At 50.9% G+C, this 24,342-nt stretch overlaps 1 protein-coding gene across 1 annotated transcript in view; it reads right to left on the bottom strand.

Moving 5' to 3' along the window:
- SEMA5B (semaphorin 5B) overlaps nucleotides 1-24,342 on the bottom strand; it is a 114,233-nt gene that overhangs the window by 32,782 nt on the left and 57,109 nt on the right. Inside the window, exons 2-3 of the mRNA XM_014783015.2 lie at nucleotides 7,944-8,145; nucleotides 2,741-2,840 (exon numbers count right to left, since the gene is read on the bottom strand). Coding sequence (XP_014638501.2) covers nucleotides 2,741-2,840; nucleotides 7,944-8,097 — 254 coding nt within the window. The 5' untranslated portion in view covers nucleotides 8,098-8,145. The remainder of the gene's footprint in view (nucleotides 1-2,740; nucleotides 2,841-7,943; nucleotides 8,146-24,342) is intronic.

Consider the following 24,342-nt stretch of genomic DNA (forward strand, 5'->3'; position numbering starts at 1 on the left):
GAAGGGAAAGTTTGTAGAGTGGGCCAGAAAGAGGAGAGGCCCTGCTGGATGAATCCAGGCCTGAAGGAGACATCTCAGACGGTGACTTCTCTCCCCCAGCTCTGGCTCCAGGCCCAGGCCTCACTTAGCTTCTTTGCTCCCAGGGCTGGGCAGCCTCACCAGTGACCTTGGCTCCAGGCCTCTGCTGTCCCTCCCCAGCCCCCTGCCCTGCCTTGCCCCTCCCTAGCGCTCTAGTAGGGTTTCCCCACCCCTACCCTCCTGGCCTAGGGACAGACGGTCTCCGGTTTATGTTCTAGGCTCTGCCCCAGCTGTCTGCTCAGGTAACACAGGCATCTGCTCACAGCTTTAAAAAATTAGGGGAAACATTGCATCATTTTATTCATTTTTATCCCATCAAAAACCATTCATCACAACATCGCAGTCTATTCTTCTGGGAGATGAGAACAGAGAGGGATCTCTGTAGCCTGACCCGCCCTAAATCCCTTAGGGAACAAGGCAGGGTATAACTGAATAAAAAATCTCCCCAGCCTGAATTCTAGAGGCCCAGGGGGTGGGAAAGAAGGGGAAAAAAATGTCAGGCAGAAGAGAAGGAGGAAGGAAAGTGACCGAGAGAAAGGGGGAGAAGAAAAAAGAGGAGGACCCACTTCGTTTGCTGTCAGGGTGTAGGGACCAAGCCCACAGCTGACTGTCCGCCTGTTCTCTGAGGGCAGAGCCAGGCTCAGGGGACCCAGGAAAAGGTGTGCTTCCCCCGCCCCATGTGGGGGAAGGAGGGGATGGAAAGAGCAGTGGGACTTCAGGCAGCTCACTTAACCCTTCTGAGCTCCAGTTTCTTGGTCCACACAATGAGGACAATCACAAAATCCACTTCCTGGGTGATTGTGAAAATTGGACGGTTTATTACACGCCTGATTCACTATGTGTTTTAAATGCTTTACTACAATCTGGTACATAACAGAGTGCCTGACACATGGCAGGCGCAGAATGAACGACAGCTTTCAAAATGCTCCCACAGGCTTCAGAGAGAGGCATCAGGAGTTTAACAAGTGCATGTGTGAAACGGGTGGGGTCTGAGGAAGGGGGAAGGACTCTGCCAGTGTCAGCCTCCTGATTGCAATGTCGTACTATCCTCGTGCAAGATGTTACCATTGGGGAAGACTGAGTGAAGGGCGTACAGACAGGATCTCTCTGTATTATTTCTGACAACTGCATGTAAATCTCTGATTATCTCCAAATAAGAAGTAAAATAATTATTCTCTTTGCTGGGAAAATAAAGTCCACACTCTTGTATACTTGCCTATGTACAGACTCCCTCTGGGAGGACACACAAACTCACCGCAGGGCATGCCTCCAGGGAGGGGTCCTGCTTGGTGGTGGGGGTGGCCCCGTATACTCTTTTGTACCTTCTGAATGTTATACCATAACACATCTCACCAATGCAAAATAATTCATTAATTTCAAAATAGAAAAAGAAAAAGAACATGTGTTCAGCCCCAGCTTGCTAAGAGCCCTGTCAGGTTGGCAGCACAGAGACTGCAACCCAGACTTTACAGATGGGGAAACTGAGGCTCGCGGGTCAAGATCACCCAGGACAAGAACACAGCCCATCTGGTCCTAGGCCAGAGCCCTGGCCTTTTCCTATGGCAAATGAGGGGGTGGGACACTCAGGACAGCCCAGAGGTCAGGAATGGTCAGCAACATAGTGTAGCCTGGAGGTGCCCATCCCAGGGGCCACCCTCCCCCACACCCAGACCTGCTGAATCAGGACCTCTGGGGTGGAGAGCTGCTGAACAACACCAGTGCAGTCGGAGGGGATAACACGGACTGGCAGACAAAACTCTAGCCCTGGGGTTGGGAGACCTGGGTTCTTGTCCCCATACTCTGTTTTCATCTTGCTATGTGGCTTTGGGAAGGTCACTTTCCCCTCTCCTGTCCCCTGCCCCTTCATGTTTAAATTGAGGGAGTTGGATTAGACCAGCAGTGCATCCTGCTTACCTGGAGGGCTTGCTAAAATGCAGGTCGCAGGGCTCCACTCCCAGTGTTTCTCAGAAGGTCTGGGGTGGAGCCCAAGAACTTGCATTTCGAACAAGTTCCCAGACGCTGCTGGTGCTGCTGGGCCAGGGACAACTGGAGTCAACCATCTCTAAGCTCTCTTTCCCACCAGAGCTGATGGTCTATGATTTTGTGAGAATCATCTCCACCTACTCCACCCCATAAAGTCTCCACAAGTCCTCCCGAGAGCATATTATCCTGTGAGTGCTGGACCAGGACAGTGGGGCTAACGGAGACCAGGCAACATGGAAGTGAGGTCCTTCGTAAAAGAAGCATGAGGCCGGTGTCGTAAGTCCCAGGTGCAGGTGGACAGCCGGCCAGCAGGGGGCTCCTGGGCACTTCTCTGCATGGAGCTCCTAAGAGGACGCCAACTGGGCAGGTCCTGGCAGCATGGCAGGGACAGGGGTAGGAGGTGGCTAGTGCCTAGGTGTTCCTGCTCTCAATAACTGCCAGCCACTAAGGGGTGTGGCTTGCTGAGATCTGGAGGCCTAGAGGTCACTTCCCACCTCCCCCTCCCCTGAAATGCTTCCCCCTCTGTGGGACAGCCATTCAGACATAGAGAAGGCTTGGCAGAGAGGAACAGGGGCCCGGGATGAGGGTCTGCCCCAGGTGGGCTCGTCCCCAATAATGTTCCCTCCACCCAATTCAAAGCACCCCTACTCCTGGCCCCAACCCTCCTGCACCTCATTACCTGGCTCCCACGATGAGCTGGTTCCTGGAGGGATCCAGAGCGAGCTGGGAGAAATCTCGGGCTCCAGGGAAGGTGAAGTTAGAGACCCATGGCTTCAGATCTGGTGGAAGAAGAGACAACCACTCCGTTACTATTGGACCAGAGTCTCCCAGATGTGCCAGCATCAGACCCGAGTATGGAAGAGGCAGGGGGCGCCATGGAGACCTGGGTGCCACCTGCCCACCTCTGTGAGCAGTCAGCTGCGGGACCGGCAGTGGGGGTGTTGTCACTGTTCCCGCTGTGTTCCCTAGCTCAGAGAAGGGCCCCACCCACCCTCTAGCTGCCCAAAGGGAAACCCGTAATCATCCTTGACTCCCCCAGACCAGCCACATCAAACATAGTGGCAAATCCCGTCTGTTCTACCTCCACATTGTTTCTGAAGTCCACCCCTCTTGCCCTCTGCACCCCAACCCCCATCCAAGCTACCATCATCCCTTTCCTGGACTGGTGCTGACAGCATCCTAACTGGCCTGGCTTCCACTCCTCCTCCTCCAGTCCATTTCCCACAAGGCAACCAGAGTGATCTTCCTAAAATGCAAATCTGGTTATGTCACTTTCCAGCTAGAGCCCTTAAATAGCTCCCAGTTGCCCCCAGGAAAAGTCTCAACTCCTGTGAAGTCCTTCGGGTTCTGGCCCCACTGTCCTCCCAAGCCGAATGCCTGGCACATTAATTATTTAGTGATCCACTGGAAGATTGCTGCTTCACCTTTACATCCCCCCTCAAACTCTCCACCCCAGCCACACTAAACTAGGACACTGTGCACTTTGTCAGATCTATCCCACAAGAGCCCGCAAACCTTTGCACTTCTGTTCTCTCTCGATGGAATAGTTCCTGGTCACCTCCATCCCCACGCTGCCTCCTCCAAGAAGCCTTCTCTGACTCCCCCAAGCCAGGCTGAGGGGCTCCTACAGACTTCTACTTCACTACCATCAAAGCCCCCATCTTGCTGGGCGTCTAGCCCAGTGGTTTGCCCTGGGGGACAAGTAAGATCTTGGTTTTTGGATCTCTAGGCTCTGCTCAGCACCTGGAAGTATTTGAATGAATGTATGAATAATCCTCAACTCCCATCTCTACAAGAATCAAGTTTTCAGACAAGGCTCCATGGAGGTGGGAGAAACAGAGGGTGGGTGGTCAGTGTCCATCCCTGTCCCCAAGGAAGGATCTTCCCGGACAAGGCCAAAGCCTTTCATGGGGATTGGGAGGGCAGACAGATCTCGCAGCCCTCTGGATGGATGGGTAGTGGTCTGGGGAGGGGATACCTGGGGAACAGTGCCCAGATGACTTTCCCTCCCCCTAGAGACCCACTGCTCCCATCTTGGTCCACAGCCCCTAATAGCTCTCCCTCAGGCTCTGCCTCATGGATGGGAGGGAACTGACCAGTGACGAGAGAGTGGTGGGGCATAGGACCTTTCATGCCAACGGCGGTAAGGATGTGGGGCTGTGCTTTCTCCCCATAGTGCATTAGCGACTGGCTCATAGAAGGCCCGGAGGAGAGTGTGTGTGTGTGTGTGCATGTGTGTGGGTGTGTGTGTGTAATCCAAGGGAAACAAATCATTGCTCATTATCTCTCCACTACAGAGTAAAAGCAGCCCTTCTTTTCTGCACGACATGCAAACACTTAATCGCTCCCTGGAGAACTGGAGGTTTTGCGAGTTGGATGTTTTTCAGAAAACTGTGATATGCATGATTAAAAAGAAGAAGAAAGAAATTCTGCAGCAAAATGAAGCAAACACCTTGGGTCAGCTTCTGCCCTCAGCAGGTGACTATAGGTTGGAAAGGATTATCAGGAAGTTGTAATGGCATTTGGGCATTGGAGTGGATCGGCATAAGAAGTGGATCTGGAGTTGGGTAGGCTGGGTTTTTAGCTGACCTCAGCGCCACTCTCAAAAATCCTGGTAGGACACGATACTACCTTAGAGACTAAGCCAAGGGTCTTCCTCCTCCAGGAAGCCTTCCTGGATTATTACCTCTCCACCCTGATCTTTTTGTTCCACATTCTCTCTACCCTTTCTGTTCCATTCACATTGTAGGTTTTTGTCACTCTGAATGTGCTCAAGTCTATTTTCTGTGGTGGGGGGTGCGGCACAGGGAGCGTGAGGAGTTTGCCTGTCCCCATGAGACTGGGTGCTCCCCAACAGCAGCAACCAGGTCATACTTTAATTCCCTTGTTCCCTTCCGACAGGAGTATTCCAGATGCAGGCAGCTGAACAGGCGGAGAGGCGGCATGCCTGGTCTGCGGCAAACCAGGAGAAACTCCATCTGGGGGCTTCTGGGCTCAGTCTTCAGTCAGGCCCTTTCTTGGGGAGAGGGGAGAGGAAGAGGAAGCAGGGCAGGAGCCGGGGTGACAATGGGAAGTGGGGGGGAGTGGAGGGCGGTGGCCCCTTCCAGTTTCTGTCCCTCTCCCCCAGCCCTGAAGTGACTGACAAGGGCCGGGGGGAAAGAGAGGCGGGCGGGCGCAGCACAGTGATCCTGGGGGAGCCGGCTTGGGAAGGGCGCCCGCCTCCTCTTATTAAACAGGCAAAGAGGACCAGAGGGAAGGCTGTCTTTAAAACACCGAGCACGTTCCGATCTCCGTGTGCAGCGAAGGCTTCGGACGGCGACTTTAAGAGAAAAATGACATTCTCCATGACGCGCCTGTGATTTTAATTATAGTCAATTCGATTACTCACTTTGTGGATTAACCACTGCCAGGGTTAACTCCATACTGGCCTCTCTCTGGCGCCTAGAAAGGTAGTGCTGTAGCAACAGGAATAACTTGCGGGCCAAAGAGAAACACAGGTGGGCCCCCTTTAAAGAAACCCATAGGAGAAAATGTCACCTTACCAAACAGAAGACCATCTGTCAGATTCTGCATCTGGCAGCTCCTCGGGGGCATTTAGGGGTTATTCACAGATCACTCAGGTGTCAGGGGAGAGAGAAACTCACAGCTATAGGGTTCGAAGCCGGCTGCTCAGTCAGAAAAAAACTGTAACATCTGAGGGGACCCCGGGGGCTGGGGGTTGGTGCTGAGCTGGATTATGGCGACTTCTCTGGACACAGCATCACCCAGCATGAACTGAGCCCTAGTGTGCGCTCAGCAGTGCTAAAGGGTGTAGAGACACCTGAGGACCAGTCCTGGCACAGGACCAACTGTGCTGGGGGACCAATGGGAGCAACGTTTAAGGAACAAGAGATACTTGAGTACTCAAAGGAACTGGTTCCCTCTGAGGCCCCACAGTGTCCCGCTCTGAGCCTCGCATCAAGCAGGACCCAATAAAAGTTGGGTGAACGCACAGGAAAACCCAAAGCTGTCAGAAGGAGGAAGCGGGTGAGCTGAGGGGAGGCCAGGAGGGCTGGAGAGGCAAAGCAGAGACGATGCCACTCCCCAGGGCTGTCGGTCCAGGATAACAGACCAGCTCCGCTTGCCCAGGGCTAAGGGAACTCCTTCGTCCCTCTACGTCCACCACCTGTGCCAGTCTGAGCCTCATTCCTTCATTCTGCAAGAGGGTGGGTGGGAGGTCAGTTTCATTCAAGTAATTCACACCTGAACATTAAAAATGGGGTCAAGGAAGCCAGGCACTCAAGGAACACGTCTTCCACCTCTCCACCCACCTGCCCCGCCCTGCCCAATTTGCTCTGGTACAGAGCAGCCTGGCCGCTCTCCCTCCATCATCCCTGCCCCCAGAATCAGCCAGGCCAATAGAACCCCCAGCAAAGCCCCTGAGAGGAAATGGTTCATTAGGAGCTGCCACAGGGGCCCCCAAGGTGAGGAGCACAGCCTCCAGAATCCAGCTCCTCTGTCCCCTACTTGATCCTTCCCTTTAGTGACAGCCACCAGCGCTCCGGGAGCCATCAGAAGTCTGAGGGTGTGCACGCGTTTTGTAGGCTTAAGGACATTGCTAATTTACTTTAATCCACTTAAGCCTTCAAAGCCTTGGATCCCAGCTCAAACAAGACAGCCCGAGAAGACAGCTGGAAACCCTCCTCCAGGAGACAGGAGCCGGTCCACTGCTGGGAATCCCGCACTTCTAAATCGCCCCTAGCTTCCGCCCCAACTCCTATCCATACCGCCCCCCCACCCCCCAAATCCCATGCCAGCCTCGGACTCCTGGATTTATTTTTCCGCTCTGGTTTCCATCTTGCCCCTCTCGACTGGCTGTGCGGAGTCCCAGAGGAGAGGCTGTGCATCCTCTGGCCAGGGCACCTCAGGGTGGAGCACCTGCCTCTCCGCGGGAGTGGAAAGAGCGCCTGACGGGAGTCAGGACGCCGACACTGAGGCCTGACTCCGACAAGTATCTCCAACCTTCTACACCTCAGCCCTCCCATTTGTAAAGGAGGTGACAGTCCTTGCCCTGCCTCCCTGCCGGGGTTATGGTGAGGAAGAACTAGGAAATAGGAAATTGATAAGACAATAAGTGTTTATCAGACTTGAGAACCTGGGGACCCCTGAGACTACACCCCAGTGTGAGGGATGTAGGTAACTGATGCTGAAATGTCCATGGGATTATAACACCACAGGTCATGGGAGAACATCTGTGATGCTCCAGTATTCGTGTTTTGTTTTTAGATTATCGTCAATTGTATATACTAATTTTAGAAACCCTTATTGAGAACTTATGGACCCCGTAGAATATGTCCAGTGAGTCACAAGTCTCAGTTTGGGAAACACTTCTGTAGGACACTCTCACGACCTCCCTTGACAGACGGGGGTTCCCAAGACCCCAAAGACGGGCATCCCTGCAGGCGTCTCAGAGCAGAGGGAAGCTTTCCAGAGATCTCCAGACACTTCCTAATGAGTGAGTCATCTGCACTCTTCCCCCCAGGGAGGCCAAGAAACAGAGCTCACGCTTCCAGAAGAGGTAGAGCTGAGAGGACCAACCAACCCTTGGCCACCCCACACAGGGCATCCACAACCTCATTCTCTAGCAAAGGAATCCCCGAGAAAGACCCTCGTCCCCCAGGTAAACATGGAGGAAGGGTCTGAATAAATTGTCCAGAGACGAAATCAGACCTCTCCAGCCCATGGCTGCCCATCCTTCTTACACCACTCCCCAGAGTCAGAGTCTCCGTAGCCTACAGGAAATGAGCATCCTGGGACTTCCAACAGGCAGAGAGACCCTGCTCAGGCCCCACCTTCAGGACACAGTCCTTGCGATAAAGGACAGAGTGGGAAGTGGCTCTCACCTGCAAAGGCCACGATGGGGTGTTCCCTCAAGGTGCACAGCTGCTGCTCACTGCCGGGGTCGCTGGTGACATCCTGGGAGCTGGAGAGGTGGAACACCAGCAGTGTGAGGCTGGGCAGCAACAGGGTCACAGCCAGGGGTCCCGGAAACACCATGGTGGGCCCCTCTGCAGTCCTAGCTCCCGGACGCAGGCTGGGGAGGCCCTGCAATGCAAACACTCAGTGTCACCAAGTGCTCCCTTGGCAATGTCCCCTCCTCCCAATTTCCTCGTGGTGGTCAGCAGCCCTGTGGGTGTTGTTTGTTTGGTTGTTCTTTTAAATAAATTTATATTTTATTTATGTTACTTAGAGCTTACTCTGCTCTGGCAATGCAAAGTTATAGATCATACCCTGAAAGCTAATTTCTCTTGTAATGGTATTCTGGACAAAACTGACAAATTATAGAGCTTTTTCTATTATGATTCCAAATGGCTTAGAATTAGTTTTAATGATAAAGGTGGTAGCTTAGGGATTTTAATAAATGGAGCTAGGACAAGTGGGTAGCTATTTGTAAAAAGATAAATTTGGATCTATAACTCACACCTTATACTAGGAAAAATTCCAACTAGATAAAAGATTTAAATGTTAAGAATAAAACCATAAGAATACTCGAAGAAAATGTGCACAGAATTTTTTATAACCGTGGAGAACCACAACTCAAAATCCAGAAACTATTAAAGACTGACACATTTAACTATATAAAAATCACAAACTTCTGCATGCCCCCTCTCCCCCAAAAAACCAACATCAAGCAAAATCAAAAGGCAAATGGCAAACTCGAAAAAATATTTGCAATTCATAACATAGACAAGGGACTAACATTCCTAATATATAAAGAACTCTGGGGACTCAAGAAGAAAAAGACCAATACTCCAGTAGAAAAATGGGCAAAAAACATAAATGCAAAGAGGGCTTAAAAATATGAATGACATTTATTCTCAATCATAATAAGAGCAACGCAAATTAAAACTTTGAGATACTACTCTTCACCTATCAGTTTAGCAAAATCCAAGTGAGATGACACACTCTTGGTGAGGCTGTGGGAAAGGGGCACTCTTATACACTGCTGGTGGGTGTGCAACATGATCCAGCCCCATGGAGAGGAATCGGGCACTATCTGGCAAAACGACAGAGGCATTTACCCTTTGACTTAATTTCTGAGAGTCTAGACCAGTGCTACTCAAAGTGTGGTCCATGGACCAGTGTCAATCCACAAACTGTGATGACTCTGTGGTAAGATAAATGCAGAAATTTGAGAGTAAGTGTTTAAAAAACTTTTATAGTCATTTGACGGAGTAATTTTTATGTCTGTTGGATCTAATAAAATATTTGGGCGTGTATCTTGCATAGTTTTTTTTCTTCAACTCACTTCTCTGGTAATTCACTTTTATTGCATTTTACATTAGTATTCATCTGCGACAGATTGTAAATTGAGAAGTAAAGCCTGGTCCTTCACCACAGAGAGTTGGGAAACAAAACTAGACAACTGAGGCACCTGTACACGTGCAAAGTGACTGATGCACAAGATTATTCATTGTAGCATTCTTTGACATGACAGAAGACAGGAAACAGCCAGATATCTAGCAACGGCAGACTGCTTAAATAAGCTATGATATATCTTTGTAATGGAATACTATGCAGCTCTAGAAAAGAATGGGGATTTTCTCTAGATTTTGATACAGAGAAATCCCGGGTATACTAAGTAAAAAAACAAAGTGCAGAAGTGTGTAATAGCATGCTACCTTTTGTGTAAAAAAGAGGGTAGTGGGGCTGGCCTGGTGGCTTAGTGGTTAAGTTCGTGTGCTCTGCTTTGGCGGCCTGGGGTTCGTGGGTTTCGATCCTGGGTGCTGACCTACACACCACTTGTCAGGCCATGCTGTGGCAGGCATCCCACATACAAAATAGAAGAAGATGGGCAAGGATGTTAGCTCAGGGCCAATCTTCCTCAGCAAAAAAGAGGAAGATTGGCACTGGATGTTAGCTCAGGGCTAACCTTCCTCACCAAAAAAAAAAAAAAAAAAAGAGGGTAGAAATAGGGATATATATTTATATTTGCTTGTATTAGCATTAACATACACTGGAAAAATAAACCAAAACTAATTTTAAAAAAAAGGTTATCTATAAGTAGCAAAATGGTGATCGGGGCTTCTCAATATATACCTTTTTATATTATTTCATTTTTGAATATCAAATATGTTTAATAATACCTATCCAATAAAAATTCTAAAAACTAGTTTCGGTTCACTAAAACTTCTGGCATCCCAACAGTTCCTGTGGAGGCCTGACTGGGAGGCTCTGAATCAGCTCCCACCTCTCCCCCTCCCCGGCCCATCCAACGTGTCACCACGCCCTGGTGAGCCCACATCCCTCACAGGTCCCTAACCCACGGAGTGACCTCCTTGGTGTCACTTTCCTCATTTGTGACATGAAAGGTTGAGCTAGACTGGGAATTCCTGCCAGCGGTGGGAGCAAATCAGGATCATTTCCTCCGGGAGTGGGGTCCTGTGGCCGGCAGGTGAGTGATCCCAAAGGCGATTTTGATGAGCCTCCCCAAGGACTAAAGGCGCCTGGGGTTCCTTCCTGCTCTGAGACCCGCTGCTCCTAAGCCTTGCTCTCTTTTCTTCCTACTGCACTACCTTACTCCAGGTCTGGGAAATTACGTGGGATGATTTTCTTCCCACCTCAATTTCCTCACATGTGTGGGAAACGGGCTAACGCCTATCCTTGCATTACTGCAAGGCTTCAAGGAAATTCCCCAGTGACCACAAAGTCTGTGCACCCAGCAGAGCCCCCTGCTCCCTCATCCTGCACCCTGCACGGCATTAGGCCCTAGAGTGCCATTTTGGTCCCCTCATCCTCAGCTCAAATTCTCTGCTGCTCCCCAGAATAGTCTGGTCATCCTTCTTAGAGACCCTCTTGGAGGAAGGCTGGGCCCAAACTCATGCCCTGGAGTGATTTTTCACGTACAGTTATTTCTCAGTCCCAAGCTGGGTCCTTCCTGCTGCCTGGGGCTTGGCAGTGCTGTCCTCTCTTTGGTGCCTACCATCTCCTTTCCCTGACACTGATTCCTGGCCTCTCAAACAGGGCGCAGAGGTGGGGGGGTGGGAATCAGAGGGTGAACCAGTCAACCTGAGTTCAAATCCCAGCTCCTCTCCTTACCAGCTGTGCGACTCTGGGAAAAAACAACCTCTCCTAGCCTCAGTTTCCCCAAATTGGGAATGAGAATAACAATACTCCCTCAGTAGTTGTGAAGATTAAAGGAGTTACTACCTTTCAAAGGCCTAGAGGAGGTCCCGGCAGACAGTGAGCATCAACTAGGGAGAGCTCCTCTGGTGCCCTGGAGGAAGGGGGGAGGGAGTGGGGGATTTCTTTTGCCCTTTGACACTTGTGCTGGATGCCTTGTGTGTCCCTCCACTCTCTCTCCTTCTCCCTGCTCAGTGCCTGGACCGCTTCCGGGCCTTCCCTCTGTTTGGTCAATGGGGGACACTGGCAGAGATGGGAGGAGGGAGGCAGGAGGCAGCAGAGTGAGCTCCCGTCTTGGCTTCTCCGCCTCTAGGCTTCAGCAATCCTCCCTCCCCACTTCCCCTCAAGCTTAGGGATGTACCGCCCCCCCTACTTACCAGCCCCTGGGTACCACACAGTGAGCTATCCCATATGGTTCCCAAACCCCTTCCCACACCTTTGTAAATAGTTCCTTTATTAAACTGCCCTCACATTTCCCAATTCGAGTGTGCCATCTGTTTCCTGGCGGACCCTGACTGTTATAACATCCAATTGGTGATTTTCAACACATATGCAAATATCATCTTTTTAGACCTTAGCTGGGGCTTTTCCTCCATCAGCCGCTCAGGGCATCTAAGGATTTATGACACCTGCCCTCCTCTCATATTCCCAGCCCTCCCCCTGCCCCCATGCTCCCTTCCCAGGCCTCCTGCCTCCCCACCCCAGGTCTGACTACCACCCCGAGGCCCCAGGCCCGCCCCTCTGTGTGGCCACATCCTGAGATCCTGGGGCCTGAATTGAGAGCACATCCTGGACCCCTTCCCCTCCCCCAGGCCCCTGGCCTTACAGAATCTAAGTTCTGCAGCAGAAGTTCCACTTTCATTATGGTTTTTATGTAAATATGTCCTCCAAGTCCCTCCTGAATCAATAATTACTAGATTAATATCACTTCTTCCACCTGGGCCCCACACAGCACGTCTGCTGTTTGAGGAGAAGGGACGGGAACATAGCACATGAATGGGGGCAGGGAAGGGCTGAGGGCAGGACCTGGGTCAGGGATCTCCTCTACCCAGCTACCTTCCCTCCAGGTGAGGGGGGAGAGAGAGAGGAAGAGAAAGCCAGAGCAGCAGGTAGACACGCACACTGCACTGCACGCAGACCAGAGTCACCCAGAGATGGAGACGAGCACTGACAAGGGAGAGGACAGGAGAAGCCTTCATTCAGATGAGCGGTCCAGTCCTTGGGAGTGCAAGGCCGGCCAAGGTACTGACTGCCCGAAGCCCATGGGGGCTCTTGCACAGGCCTATTTCAAGGACCTCCTCTGCCCTTGGCAAGGGAGCCAGTAGGCCCTAAGAAGGGTAGAAAGGAGGGACAGAAGGAGCCGGGCAGCAAGCAGTGCGGCTGGAGTGTGGGGTGCTGACGGTCAGGACAGAGCTTTACAAATGTCAGCAGAACAGGGGTGCCATACTGAAGAAAGGCCAAGAATGGTCAACGCCACATCACTGAGAGTGTCACAGGGTCTGAGTTTTTGAGCAGAGTTCTGGTTACTTAGGAGGGGGTGACTTCCCAACTCCCAGGAATTCCCCATCTTTGGAAATTATCTCCCCTCCAACCACAGGCCAAAGGGGTAGGCCCCCAGCGGCCTTGTATGTACCTATCCCCACCCCACCACAGCTGCTTGCACCAAGGATAGTCCTGTGATCAAAACAGACCAATCAGATGTTCTCCATGGCAATTTAGCTGCATAATCACCACCACCACCCCCCACCCAGGGTCAAGTCAGTCTTTGCAGAGGACCCTGGAACATTAATGTGGCCCTGTGGGGTGGCCATCCTCCCCCTGCCATGTGGGTTGAGGAGAGAAGCAGAGACAATCTGAAGACAGAGACTGGCGACAGGAGACAGAACAGAGACTGGCTGGGATGCTGACCCTTCCTGTTCCCAGTTCTCGTCCTTTCTCAAGTCTGACCACATTCTACTTCCAGGAGCCACACCATCCCAGATCCTTGTATAAAATTTCTCATTTTTGCTTCAGCCAGTCAGAGTTGTGTCAGACCAGGAGTCCCCTCCACAGTGTTGCCTCCTCAGTGTACGTTCATGCCTTCCTTCTTCCTGAAGGCGTCTCCGCAGGGCACTAAGAGGGCTTTCCTTCCTCCCACCTGGCCAGCAGGTGGGACGGATGGTGCCCCACTAGCCTCCACAGCTTTAAGTGACCTTTCGCCACGTGATAAGAATTGTGGTGCAGAAAGATAGGTGGGATCTGGATGCTGAGGACAGAATCAGCTCTGCCGACCTCCAGACTTTTCCAGGCTTGACCATCACACTTCCATGCCTATGTTTCCTTGTCTGTAAAATGAGGAAAATAATTACGCATGCCTCATAGAGTTGTTGCAAAGATTAAATGAGTTATTTTGTCTATCAGGCTTAGAACCTGCCACAAAGTAGGCGTTGGATAAGGGTTGGCTAGTATTATTATTATTAGGGAGTATTCACTCCTAGTTTATTTAAGCCCTTGTTTGTCAGGTCTCAGTTCTCGTCAGCCAAGCATCATTCCTACCCCATAGAGTTTGGTTTCTCATGCTTACAACTAAATACTCCTAAGACAAACAGGAATTTCTATTTCTAATATGTTTATCTGCTCTGGCATTAAAATAACCTCAGAATTTCTCCACTGGCAGAGCACAGCAAGAGGCCATCCAACCTCCCTGAGGAGTGGAGAACACTGTGGCCAGTCCTGAGCTTAGGAGGCGGCCAGACTTGAGTGCAGATCTTAGTTCACTGCCTGTAAAATGAGGCTAATAGTTCCCTGCCTTAGCAAGACTGCTTGTAAAGCTCCCAGAACTAAGCCTGGCACAGAGTAGGCCCTTTGGGAAATCCATTTGTATACACACATCATATACATAAAACAGTCCCCTAGTTACCTGGGAGTCTGTCTCAGGTTGATCCATTCACTCATTTATACAGAACTTCACTGAGCATTTGCTGCATACCTGCCATGTGCCAGCCTGGTATAGATAGGGGAAGTGCGGGAGGGGGAGGTGCCCATGCGACGAAAGTATATCTCTGCCTTCAAGGAGCTAGCTTACAGTCTGATAGAGAGGAGACGTTTCCCAAGGAACAATAAATCACAAGGCAGAGACGGTGGCCTGGGGCCTGGGGTCTGGATGGGAAAGGGGCACAGATAGCCTGTACTTCACCCTGTCTCCGGGCCGCTTGTCACCAGCGCTGTGGCAGGGTGCTCCAGGAGCGGGAGAAGGGAGGCGCAGCTCCAGCTGACTCCTGCTATTTTGGGAAACCCTTAGTGACAAGGAAAGCATTTTCCCAAATCATCAGCCAGAGCTTCTCCTGTCTTCTCTCCCACTGCTGCCCCAGTTCCCTGTGGGTCCTCGATACGGGGTCACTCTAACGGTGCCTGGGGGTGTGTGAATGCCTGTACACGTATGTGAGAGAGAACGCACACCCACGCAGGCACCCCCTCGAGGACGCGTCGCCTTCTCTGGGACTTCTCCAGGGCTCGTTTTCCCAGCACAGACAGTGGGAGGAGGATTAGCTGAAGCCGTGGGAGGGGATGAAATCGCCGAGTGAGAGTGACGGGGACAAGGGCAGAGGGCCAGGCCAGGGCTGTTGGAAGGCCCAGTTCTAGAGGGACCTTTGCTCTTCTCTCTGGGGTGCAGGGTGAAGAAGACAGGAGTAGAGAGCGTGTGTGAGCCGAATCCCCCACAGAGCCCAAGCTGGCCTCCCAGCAGGCTCCGTGTGCCCTCCCCTGCTTGCCAGAGAGCCCACCGCCCAGATTGCCCTACGGTGGGAGAAGCTGCGTTGCCACACCGAGGACCATCAGATCATTCCTTGTTCCATTCAGCATGAGGATGAATAAGGGGGTCCCAGCCCTCCTATAGTTTACAGTCCTCCCAAGGAGCTTGAGCATGAGTAGAAGACGAGCAGGAAGCAGCTCATGTGGGGGTCTGAAGACGGGGACAAGATGCCCTGGGAAGGGAAGCGAGAGGAACACCTGTGGGATGGAGGTCTAAGATACTGCATGTAGAACGTAGAAATCAAATAGGGTCTTGAAGGAAAGAAGGTGGGGCTTCCCCAGCCATCAGGGGTGACGAGCATTCCAGACTGATGGAACAACAAATGGCCCAGGCAAAGACTCGGCCCTGGACCATCTTCAATGGTCCAGCGAGGCTGGAGAAACGGGCAGAGGGAGATGGAGAGGGAGATGAGTCTGGAAAGGAAGACCGAGGCCAAATCATGGGAGACTTGAGCGCAAACCTAAAGCTTCAGCAGGTTTTCTTCTGCTGAAAAGGAGAATTTGCTGATGGTTAGGGGCAGCGGAAGGACGTGGTCAGATCTGTGCTGAGGGAGGTCAGGTGGCAGCAGGCAGTGGGAGGGATGGGTGAGAGCAGGCCACCTGTCTGCAGGGCAACTCTGAGAACTGGAATCAGGTGCCTCTTCTCAAGAGAACCCCGCCCCACACCCGGAGCATGGCTGGATCTCAGCCCCCACTTGCACCCCATGGAGGACACACCAGCCCAACTGCAGCAGGTAGCCTTGGATAGAAGCAGTGAGGGACCGGAGCACCAGGTAGGAGAGCTGAACCAGGCAGCAGTAGAAACCACTCAAATTACTGCTGCAAGGGCCTTCTCTCCAGAGCAGCCAGGGCCCTCTTTTCTTTTGATTGATAAAAAGGTGTCATCAAGAAGGAAAGGACAACCTATGACCCTAAAAGATGAGTGTTTGAGTAAACACAGCTGCTGTATATTGAGACTGTGCCAGGCTCCATGCTACACTCTTCCCCTGCAAGACCTCATGGCAATTTGGTCAAAAAGCTAAGAGATGCCCCCATGATCACCATTCTCAGTTGATAGGAGAAAACAGAGGGAGAGAGGCTGAGGAACATGCCCGAGGTCCCAGCACCAGTTAACAGAGCTGGGATTTGCACCCAAGACCGTTGCAGAAGCCCATTCTCTGGACCACCACATACACCATCCTCCCCCGAGGAGGACTGGCCCCAGCCCTCCTGGCACCTTCCACAGCCCCGGCTCCGTGCACTCTCCAAGCAGCCTTTGGAGTTTAATTTGGTTTCCTGAGTTGGCTTCCTGACCAGGGAGAGTGCTTTCTGGCTATAAATTATTAAACTGACTTCCTGCTGCAAATCAGTCTCTTGTGAGTTTGGGCTGTAGGAGCCAGTTTTTCCAGGTCCTGAGCGGCTCTGGAGAAAGAAATTCCAGAGGTTGCTGATGGACAGGGCAGAGGCCAGATTCCCAGCCCAGCGCACTGACAGCCGCCTGGCAGCGTCTCCCAGCCCAGGCTGGACAGCCAGGGCCCGGGGCAGGTGGGAGAGAATGAGCTGCTTCCTTTTGTCCCCAACTCAAGCTCGGTCCCTGAGCCCTTGAGGACCTTTGGGGAAGGAGGCTCGGCCGGTCCTCCTTCCCGGGCCCCCTCCCTCCTTGCCTTCATTTGAAGTCTCTACTTGGCTGCCTGCCTGGGAAAGGGGGAGAAAAGAGAAGGAAAAGAAAAGAAGAGGAAATAGGGGAAAACCAAGAGCAGGAAAGAATGTATTCTGTCTGCGGTTTGGTGAGGAGGGGAAGGTGTGGGGGGCACCCACACTCCCCCACTCCCGCCCAGGGCCACAAATGCCATCTTCCCACCCACCCATCACTCACCACTTGGGGGGAAAAACTTAGCCAAGCTCAGCACAAAGATAAAATTGAGATGCAGATTCCTTCCCATTGCTCTCAATAGAGCAGATTGGATACGGATTTTCCTCCTTTCTTCCCATTTAGACCATCTGGGTGACTGGGGCCCAAAGGGAAGGTTGGGACCAGGTGGGGGAGGGGGCAGAGGCTCCGAAAGACCTCCCAGCACTTTTCACTCTGGAACCTGGGGGTGAGGGTGAGGGATGCTTGTCCCAGCCCCACCCCCTTTCTCAGGGGCAGGTTCATTCCCTGCCTTTGCACTCTGCTCTCTGGCCTGGCTGAGTTGGATTCTCCTTTCCTCTGTCTACTCCTAGCAAACTCCAAGTCTTGCATTTGTCCCATCAGAGTTTGGCAGTCGTTCCTGCAGTCCCACCCACATCCCCCAACTGCAATTAAAAGGAAAAATGTGATCACAGAAAGTTTAACAGGAAGGGCTCTTAAGATCATTTGGTTCTACCCCCTGTTTTACAGATGAGGAAACAGCCTCGGGAGAGAGTATCTAGTTCAAGATTGGGCAGGGAGCTGGTAGGAGAACCAAGACTAAATAACAACCAGCACAAAGACCACGTTATTATGTATCAGGCAGTGTTCTATGTTCTTTATATCATGCCCTTTAATCCACATAATAACCCTGTGAGGCAGATATTATTATCATCTCCATCTCATGGATGGGAAAACTGAGGCACAGACCAGGTAAGGAACTTGCACAAGGTCAAACTGGTAGAAGCCAGATCCAAACCCAGGCAGTCGGGCTCCAGACCCTGCCCCTTGCACTGTCTCGGTGCCCCAGGCAGGAAAATAGTGTTATTTGACATAGCCTTGTGAGCAGAGCCCGGGCCTGGTGGGCTTCTCATCAAGGCTCAGGCTGCCCCAGCGATCATTTACAGATGGCGAAACCTCTAACGCATGGTCCACAATCATTCTGTACTTTTAATCATGGAGTCTGGACTTGCTCCTATGAACAGAGTATGTCAACGTGAGGTGAGAACTGAAAACAAGAATAGAAACAGGCTGTTTACATCACTTGGAAAAACAAGCAAATGTGAACTTCGTGAGGGCAGCCTTGTAGGAGATGACACGCATGTGGAGGAAGATAGACCAAACACAAAAGGTGAGAACTCGGTGTTAGAAGGAGACGCCATGGGTTAGGACCAGAACCCTGCCTCCTAGTTGTAGTGCAGCTTAAATGAAATAAGGCGAATAGTTTGGTCCATGCCTTGCACAGATTATTATGAATGGTCATGGTGATGGTGGTTGCACTGAGGTGGTATGAAGATAAGTAGAGATTTTCTCTGTTTTCCAAACATTCTGTAATATTTTATTGCTTTTGCAAGGAAAAAGAAAACAAAGGAGACTGGCCTACTTTAATTGCTGGAATTAAATGCTAAGGATGTTGCCAAACACAAATCAAGCTTATCTATTCATTAGAGCAGCCTCCTTTTCTCCTCCCCGTGGGCAAGCTCTCTCCATGGAAACATTTTGCTATCAGATATTCAGTTGCTGTATAAAATGAAAACTGCATTTGAAAACATGCCTACAGCTCAAAAACAGACAACAAACGCAGCTAAAGGCCTGGGCTTCCTTGGGGTTTCAATGACAGATTTACTTGCTTGACAGAAGCCTTTGTGCGGAGGGCCCATTTCCACTCACTCTCCTGAGCATCGTTCCTCAACACCTAGAGAGCTAGTTCTCCTGTAATTCAAGAGATGGATGGTGCTGATGGTTGCATAACAGTGCAAGTGTACTTAATGACACTGACCTGTACACTTAAAAATGGTTAAAATGTGTTGGTGGGAATAAAATGCTACAGCTGCTATGTAAAACAGTACCGTGGTTCCTCAAAAAATTATCCATAGAATTACCATACGATCCAGCCATTCCACTTCTGGGTATAAACCCAAAAGAATTGAAAGCAGGGAATCGAAAAGATATTTGTACACCCATGTTCATAGCAGTGTTATTCCCAGTAGCCAAAAGTGGGAAGCAACCCAAGTATCCATCAACAGATGAATGGTAAACAGAATGTAGTATATCCATACAATGTAATTACTTAGCCTTAAAAAGAAATTCTGACACATGCTACAGCATGGGTGAACCTTGATGACATTATGCTGAGTAAGATAAGCCAGACACAAAAGGACAAACATTGTACGATTCCACTTATATGAGGAACCTAGAGTAGTCAAATTCATAGAGACAGAAAGTAGAATGGTGGTTGCCAGGGGCTGGAGAAGGGGAGAGTGGAGAGTTGTTATTTAATGGGTACAAAGTTTCAGTTTGCAAGAGGAAAAGGGTTCTGGAGATGGATGGTGGTGATCATTACACAACAATGTGAATATACTCAATACTGAGCTGTACACTTAAAAATGGTTAAGATGGTAAATTTTATGTTATGTGCATGTTACCATAATTTAAAAAAAAAAGAGCTTCTAAAATCCATTGGAATGAGGAAGACCAGGAGGTCCCAGGAGGTGTGCTGCTGACCTCCCATATGATGGGGTCTTCTCCTGCTCTCCCCACAGTGTGGCGCCCACTGCCAGCCCTTCACTCCCCCCACCCTCCTCGGGCATGCTTACCCCTGACCACCAAGTGAAGCCAGCCCCCTACTGTCCGTCCACCCCTTGGCTGCCTGGCTGGGGCATCAGGCGGCCCAGGTACGAGGTGTGGGCAAGAGGAGATGGAGTGAAGCCACAGGGCATCCAAGAGAGGCAGGCCCCAGGACTAGCTGAAACCACTCACTGAAGGGGGATAATCTGGGGTGAGTCCTTGGCTACAAGGTGAACTAGGCAAAAGAGACCAGGTTAGGCATGAGGCCAGACTCCCCAATGGACCGTGTGGTTGCCACCGTATTCATTTCCTGTTGCTGCTGTAATCAATTACCACAGACCTAGTGGCTTCCACCAACACACATTTCTTCTCTTACAGTTCTGTAAGTTAGAAATCCAACACGGCTCTCAGCGGCTAAAATCGAGGTGACGGCAGGGCTGCGTTCCTTCTGGAGGCTCTAGGGGAGAATCCATTTCCTTGCTTTTTCCAGCTTCTAGAGGCCGTCTACATTCCATCTTCAGAGCCAGCAAGACTGCCTCTGTCTAACCATTCTCCATAGTTTCATCTCCCTCAATCACAGCTGGGAAAGGTTCTCCGCTTTTAAGGACCCTTGTGATTACAATGGGCCCACCCGGCTAGTCCAGGCCGATCTCCCCATCTCAAGGGCCTTAACTGAATCATAACTGCAAAGTCCCTTTTGCTGCATAAGGTAACATATTCACAGGTCCAGAGATAAGGACATGGATGTCTTTGGTGGGCCATTACTCTTCCTCCCACACCCACTATATGTATTCCCACTCAGCCACTCACACGTGGCAAAAATTTCTGGCATGCAGAGACTCATCTGTGCCTGAATTTCTGATGAAGAGCAGAAGCTGGTAAATGGTTGCTAGCAAGTCACAGTCACACAGTCTTGGGGAGGAAAAAGAGGCCACTGCTGAGGGGACAGTCAGGGAGCATGATGAGAGAGCCTGAGGGGCTGGGGAGAGAGGGCCAGACATGGGGAGACAACATGCACAGGGAAGGGATGCACGTCCCGTGGGAAAGAAGGTCACAAAATGCAAAGGGGAGCTGGAGGGGAAGGCCTGACAAGAGAACTGCACTTCAGACAAGGAAATTCATGCACATCGGCACAAAAGTTTTACCAAAGGAGGTTATCACTCACTTCCCAAAACGATTTTCTGAAGCGTTCTTCAAGTAATGAGTTCCACTGTGTTCTTAAAATAGGATTTACACCCAATTTTTCAGTAACACATCAAGGGATGCTTGTAAATCTATTAAAATGAAGTGAGACCAGTAACATCTGCCGCCTTCTGTGCTGGTGGTGTCAGAGGGAGCGGGAAGGAACCACGTGGGGGTTCCGGGCTCAGACTCCAGCCTGGGCCGGGTGACAGCCATCCATGTAATCCTCACGGCACCAGCCCTCATTTCACGCATGCGCAAACCAGGCATGGAGCGGTGAGGGAACCGAAAGCAACAGGTGGGGGCTGGCCCCAGGGCTGACTTCAAAGCCCTGTTCCTTCTGCCTCTCCTCAGGGCAGAGAGTTTTTCAGGGCGGCAAGGACTTGTGTGTCTGTGTTGGTAACAGAAGCCGCATCCCTCCCACATGTACCCAGCGCCAGGGTGGCTGCTCACCGAGTGGGTCATTCTAGGAGGACGCTGAAACCTTCAATTAGGGACAAAGCTTCTCGTTCTAAAGTTATTAGAGAAGAGACTCCGCTAAATGGCCTGAAAAGGGTAAAACTGCCATGATGTCAATGGTTGATTTCACATCTCTTTGGGGAGGCAGCGAAGGCAGAGCCCCAGAAGGGGCTTTGGCCCCATTTCGCTCCCTTGGCCACAGAGCCTGCTGGAAATACTCCCTGAGCTTCAAAGCAGATAATATGGAGGAAGGTGCCCTAAAAATCTTGGACACCATACCCAGCTCTCTGTCATTACACTGTCCAGGATCCTTCCAACTCCTCAGTTGGCCCTAACTTTCATTTCTAGTTCTTCCTCGCAAATACATGGCTCTCCAAGGTTCTATTCTCAATGCCCTCTTCTCTCACTCTGACTGCTCCCGAGGTGGTCTCAGCTTCACTCTCTCCTCCCCAGGGTTTCCACTTCCACCCCAGCTCCATCAGCTCCCCAGATCTCCAGCTCCTCTCTTCCAGACTCCAGACAACATGGCCATCTACACCTCAGTGTCACCCAGACATCTCTACTGCAGCCTGCCCCGAGGGAATCTGTCATCTTTCTCCCTTAACCTGCTCCTCCCACATCCCCCATTTCTGTCAATGGAACTACAATACCCCCCACTGGCCCACATTTCAGCATTCCCAGACTCCCCTCTCCCTAACTCCCACATCAACCCACAGTTGAGTCCTAGCACTTGTACCTCTTCAGTGGACCCAAACCCAGAAGTCCTCAGGGCTGTTGGGTGACACATGAGCTGAGTGCATAGGAGGGGGCAGGGGAGGGTGGGAGGACACATACCCCAACTGGACAGGACAGCTGCGACTCAGCTCTCCTCTTCTCCAGCTGACTGTTGACCTCTCAGGACGTAGACCCAGATCTGTCCATTTTTAAAGAAAGTCTATACATCTGGATTTATGTGAAATTCCCTTATTTTTAAATGCTGGCAATTACTTGCATTTTTTAAATCCCTATGTGCGCCAAACAAAACAAGTCTGTTTGTGACCTCAGGGCTTCAGCCTCTCTCCCACTGTCCCTTCTCTCCGCTCCCAATGCCAATATGCCAGTATGTCCCCATTCCCTCCAGGACAGGGAACCACCTCCTCAGGGTCTCCCTGGCCCACTTTGTCCATCTTCCCTCTGCTGGTCTCAGGCCCACTGAACCAATGGTGGGTGCTTCAGCTTTAGATTCAGGCCCTCCAGAGAGGGGAGGAGGGTGAGGGTGGAGGAGGGTGAGGGCGAAGGAGACAGAGAAGGCTGATGCCACTCCGTGTGACAGAGCCATTAATTAACGAGTTAAACATCTGGCGTTTAATTAACACCTTCCCTCCTCTTTCATCTTCCCTCCCATTTTCCTTTCCCACAGGGGCTCCATGATGGGTGAGATGGAAGCAGAAAGCAGGAGGGCAGACATGGGCAATGGGCTGGGAGGTCCTGGCTGGAGCAGGGCAGGGGAGGAGAGGGGCAGTGATGGTCCCCATGTGCTGAAGGGGAAGAGGACAGGCTGGGAATAAGCAGGCTTATGTTTCAGCAAGAGGGACTCAGGTTAGTCCAGAAGTTCCTTGGGCAGGAGCTGAGGGCAGAAGCTCAGCGCCTAGGATTGCACAAGGAAGTCCATAGCTCTCCTTGTGGCAACACTGTTGGTTGCCTCCCTGATATTCATTCCCGCATCGTCCTAGATAACAAACCCCATGTTGCACAGAGTGGCAATATTCCTAGCCCCAGGTGAGATGCTCTCCCAACCTCTCATGCAGTTAGGGGTTGCCATGCACATAGTTCTGGCCAATGAGAAATAAGCAGAAGTTGGGCTACGGATTCTGGGAAAGTGCTACTTTTCTTAAAAGAGAACACACTCAGCTGGCACCAACCCCTTCCCTCCCGCCACCTTCCTGCCCTGAAGAGGAATGTGATGTTTTAAGCTATTGGAGCCGTTCTGACACTATGAGAGACAGGCCAAGAAGACAACAGAATATCCTGACGCTGTTGAGCCAGTGAGCAGAGACCAGCACCTGCTGCCACCTCCAAACCTCTTGCTAAGTGATTAAAAAAGTCCTTATGTCTAAAGTTATTGTAGGTGGTATTTTGTTACTTGCAGCCAAAAGTATTCCTAAGTGATACACTCTCCCATCTAAAACCTCTTCTCTCCAGAGAGACAACAAACTGACCACTTGTTTCACTAGAGTTGAGTAAAGTCAAGAGCAGACACTCTGCTCAGAGCTTTTCCTGGCCTGGAGTGCCCAGGACGTGGGATTAGGGACTGGAAAGTTGACAGCAGTGTGGGCCGCGGCTGCATTAGATGGTGAGCTCCAAGCACAGCCCTCTCATTACTGCCTCCCCAGCGCCAAGCACACAGCCTGCCATGTAGTGAGAGCTCAGCTGACACCTGTTGTGTGAATGAATACATGAATGGATGGATGTGCCACTGCTTGGCACAGATGTCCCAGTGACAACCAGCTGCCAGGATGGGACTCTCTAACAGCCAGCTTGAATCTAGCTGATTCAAGACCCATCCTTCTCTGAAGGCCAGCCTGGAACATCTCTCCCCTTCAGAAGTCCCCTGCCCCAGTTCCTATGATGCCCACCTACCCTCTAATCTGGCATTGATCAAACCTCCCCGTTTGCTACAAATCTGGCTCCCTGGTTAGACTGAAAACCCTTAGGCAGATGCCTCAATTCTTCTTAAGCCACCAGAAACTACCAGTGTCTTGAACACTGAAGACAGTTGATAAATTCTTTCAGTTGAGGTTGATGCTTTGGAGGGGTGCTAAGAGGTTGATGATATAAAGAGTTGCTCAGAAAAGAGCTCTCCTACAAAGAATAGTCCCCAGATGTCTATAGTACCACCTGAAATTTTCCTATTAGACATGAACCACTTTGACTAGCTAAGTCATCTTAAGTAAAACACTTAACCATTCTGAGCACCAGTTTGTATAATGGGAATAAAAATAATAAAAACTGTTTCATAGCACCCTTGTGAGCATCAAATCAACATGAAAGTACATTGTAAGAATGTTTATTAAAATAAGCCTTGAAATGTGATTGGTCTTGGAAGAATTATCCCAGCCATTATTCACTTTTGAGTGTAATCTTGTAGCCCTTAGGATGGAGAAGAACTTGAGTTTCCTCTTCCCAACCACCTTACAAATGCCTCTCTACCATCTTCAGAAGTATGTCAGGAACTTCTCAAGTTTAATTAAGGTGGCATTTCATAGGAGAGGACC

The sequence above is a fragment of the Ceratotherium simum genome, chromosome 15 (genome assembly GCF_057802395.1).
Source record: "Ceratotherium simum simum isolate JZ-2026a chromosome 15, ASM5780239v1, whole genome shotgun sequence".
NCBI classification, from domain to species: Eukaryota; Metazoa; Chordata; class Mammalia; order Perissodactyla; family Rhinocerotidae; genus Ceratotherium; species Ceratotherium simum.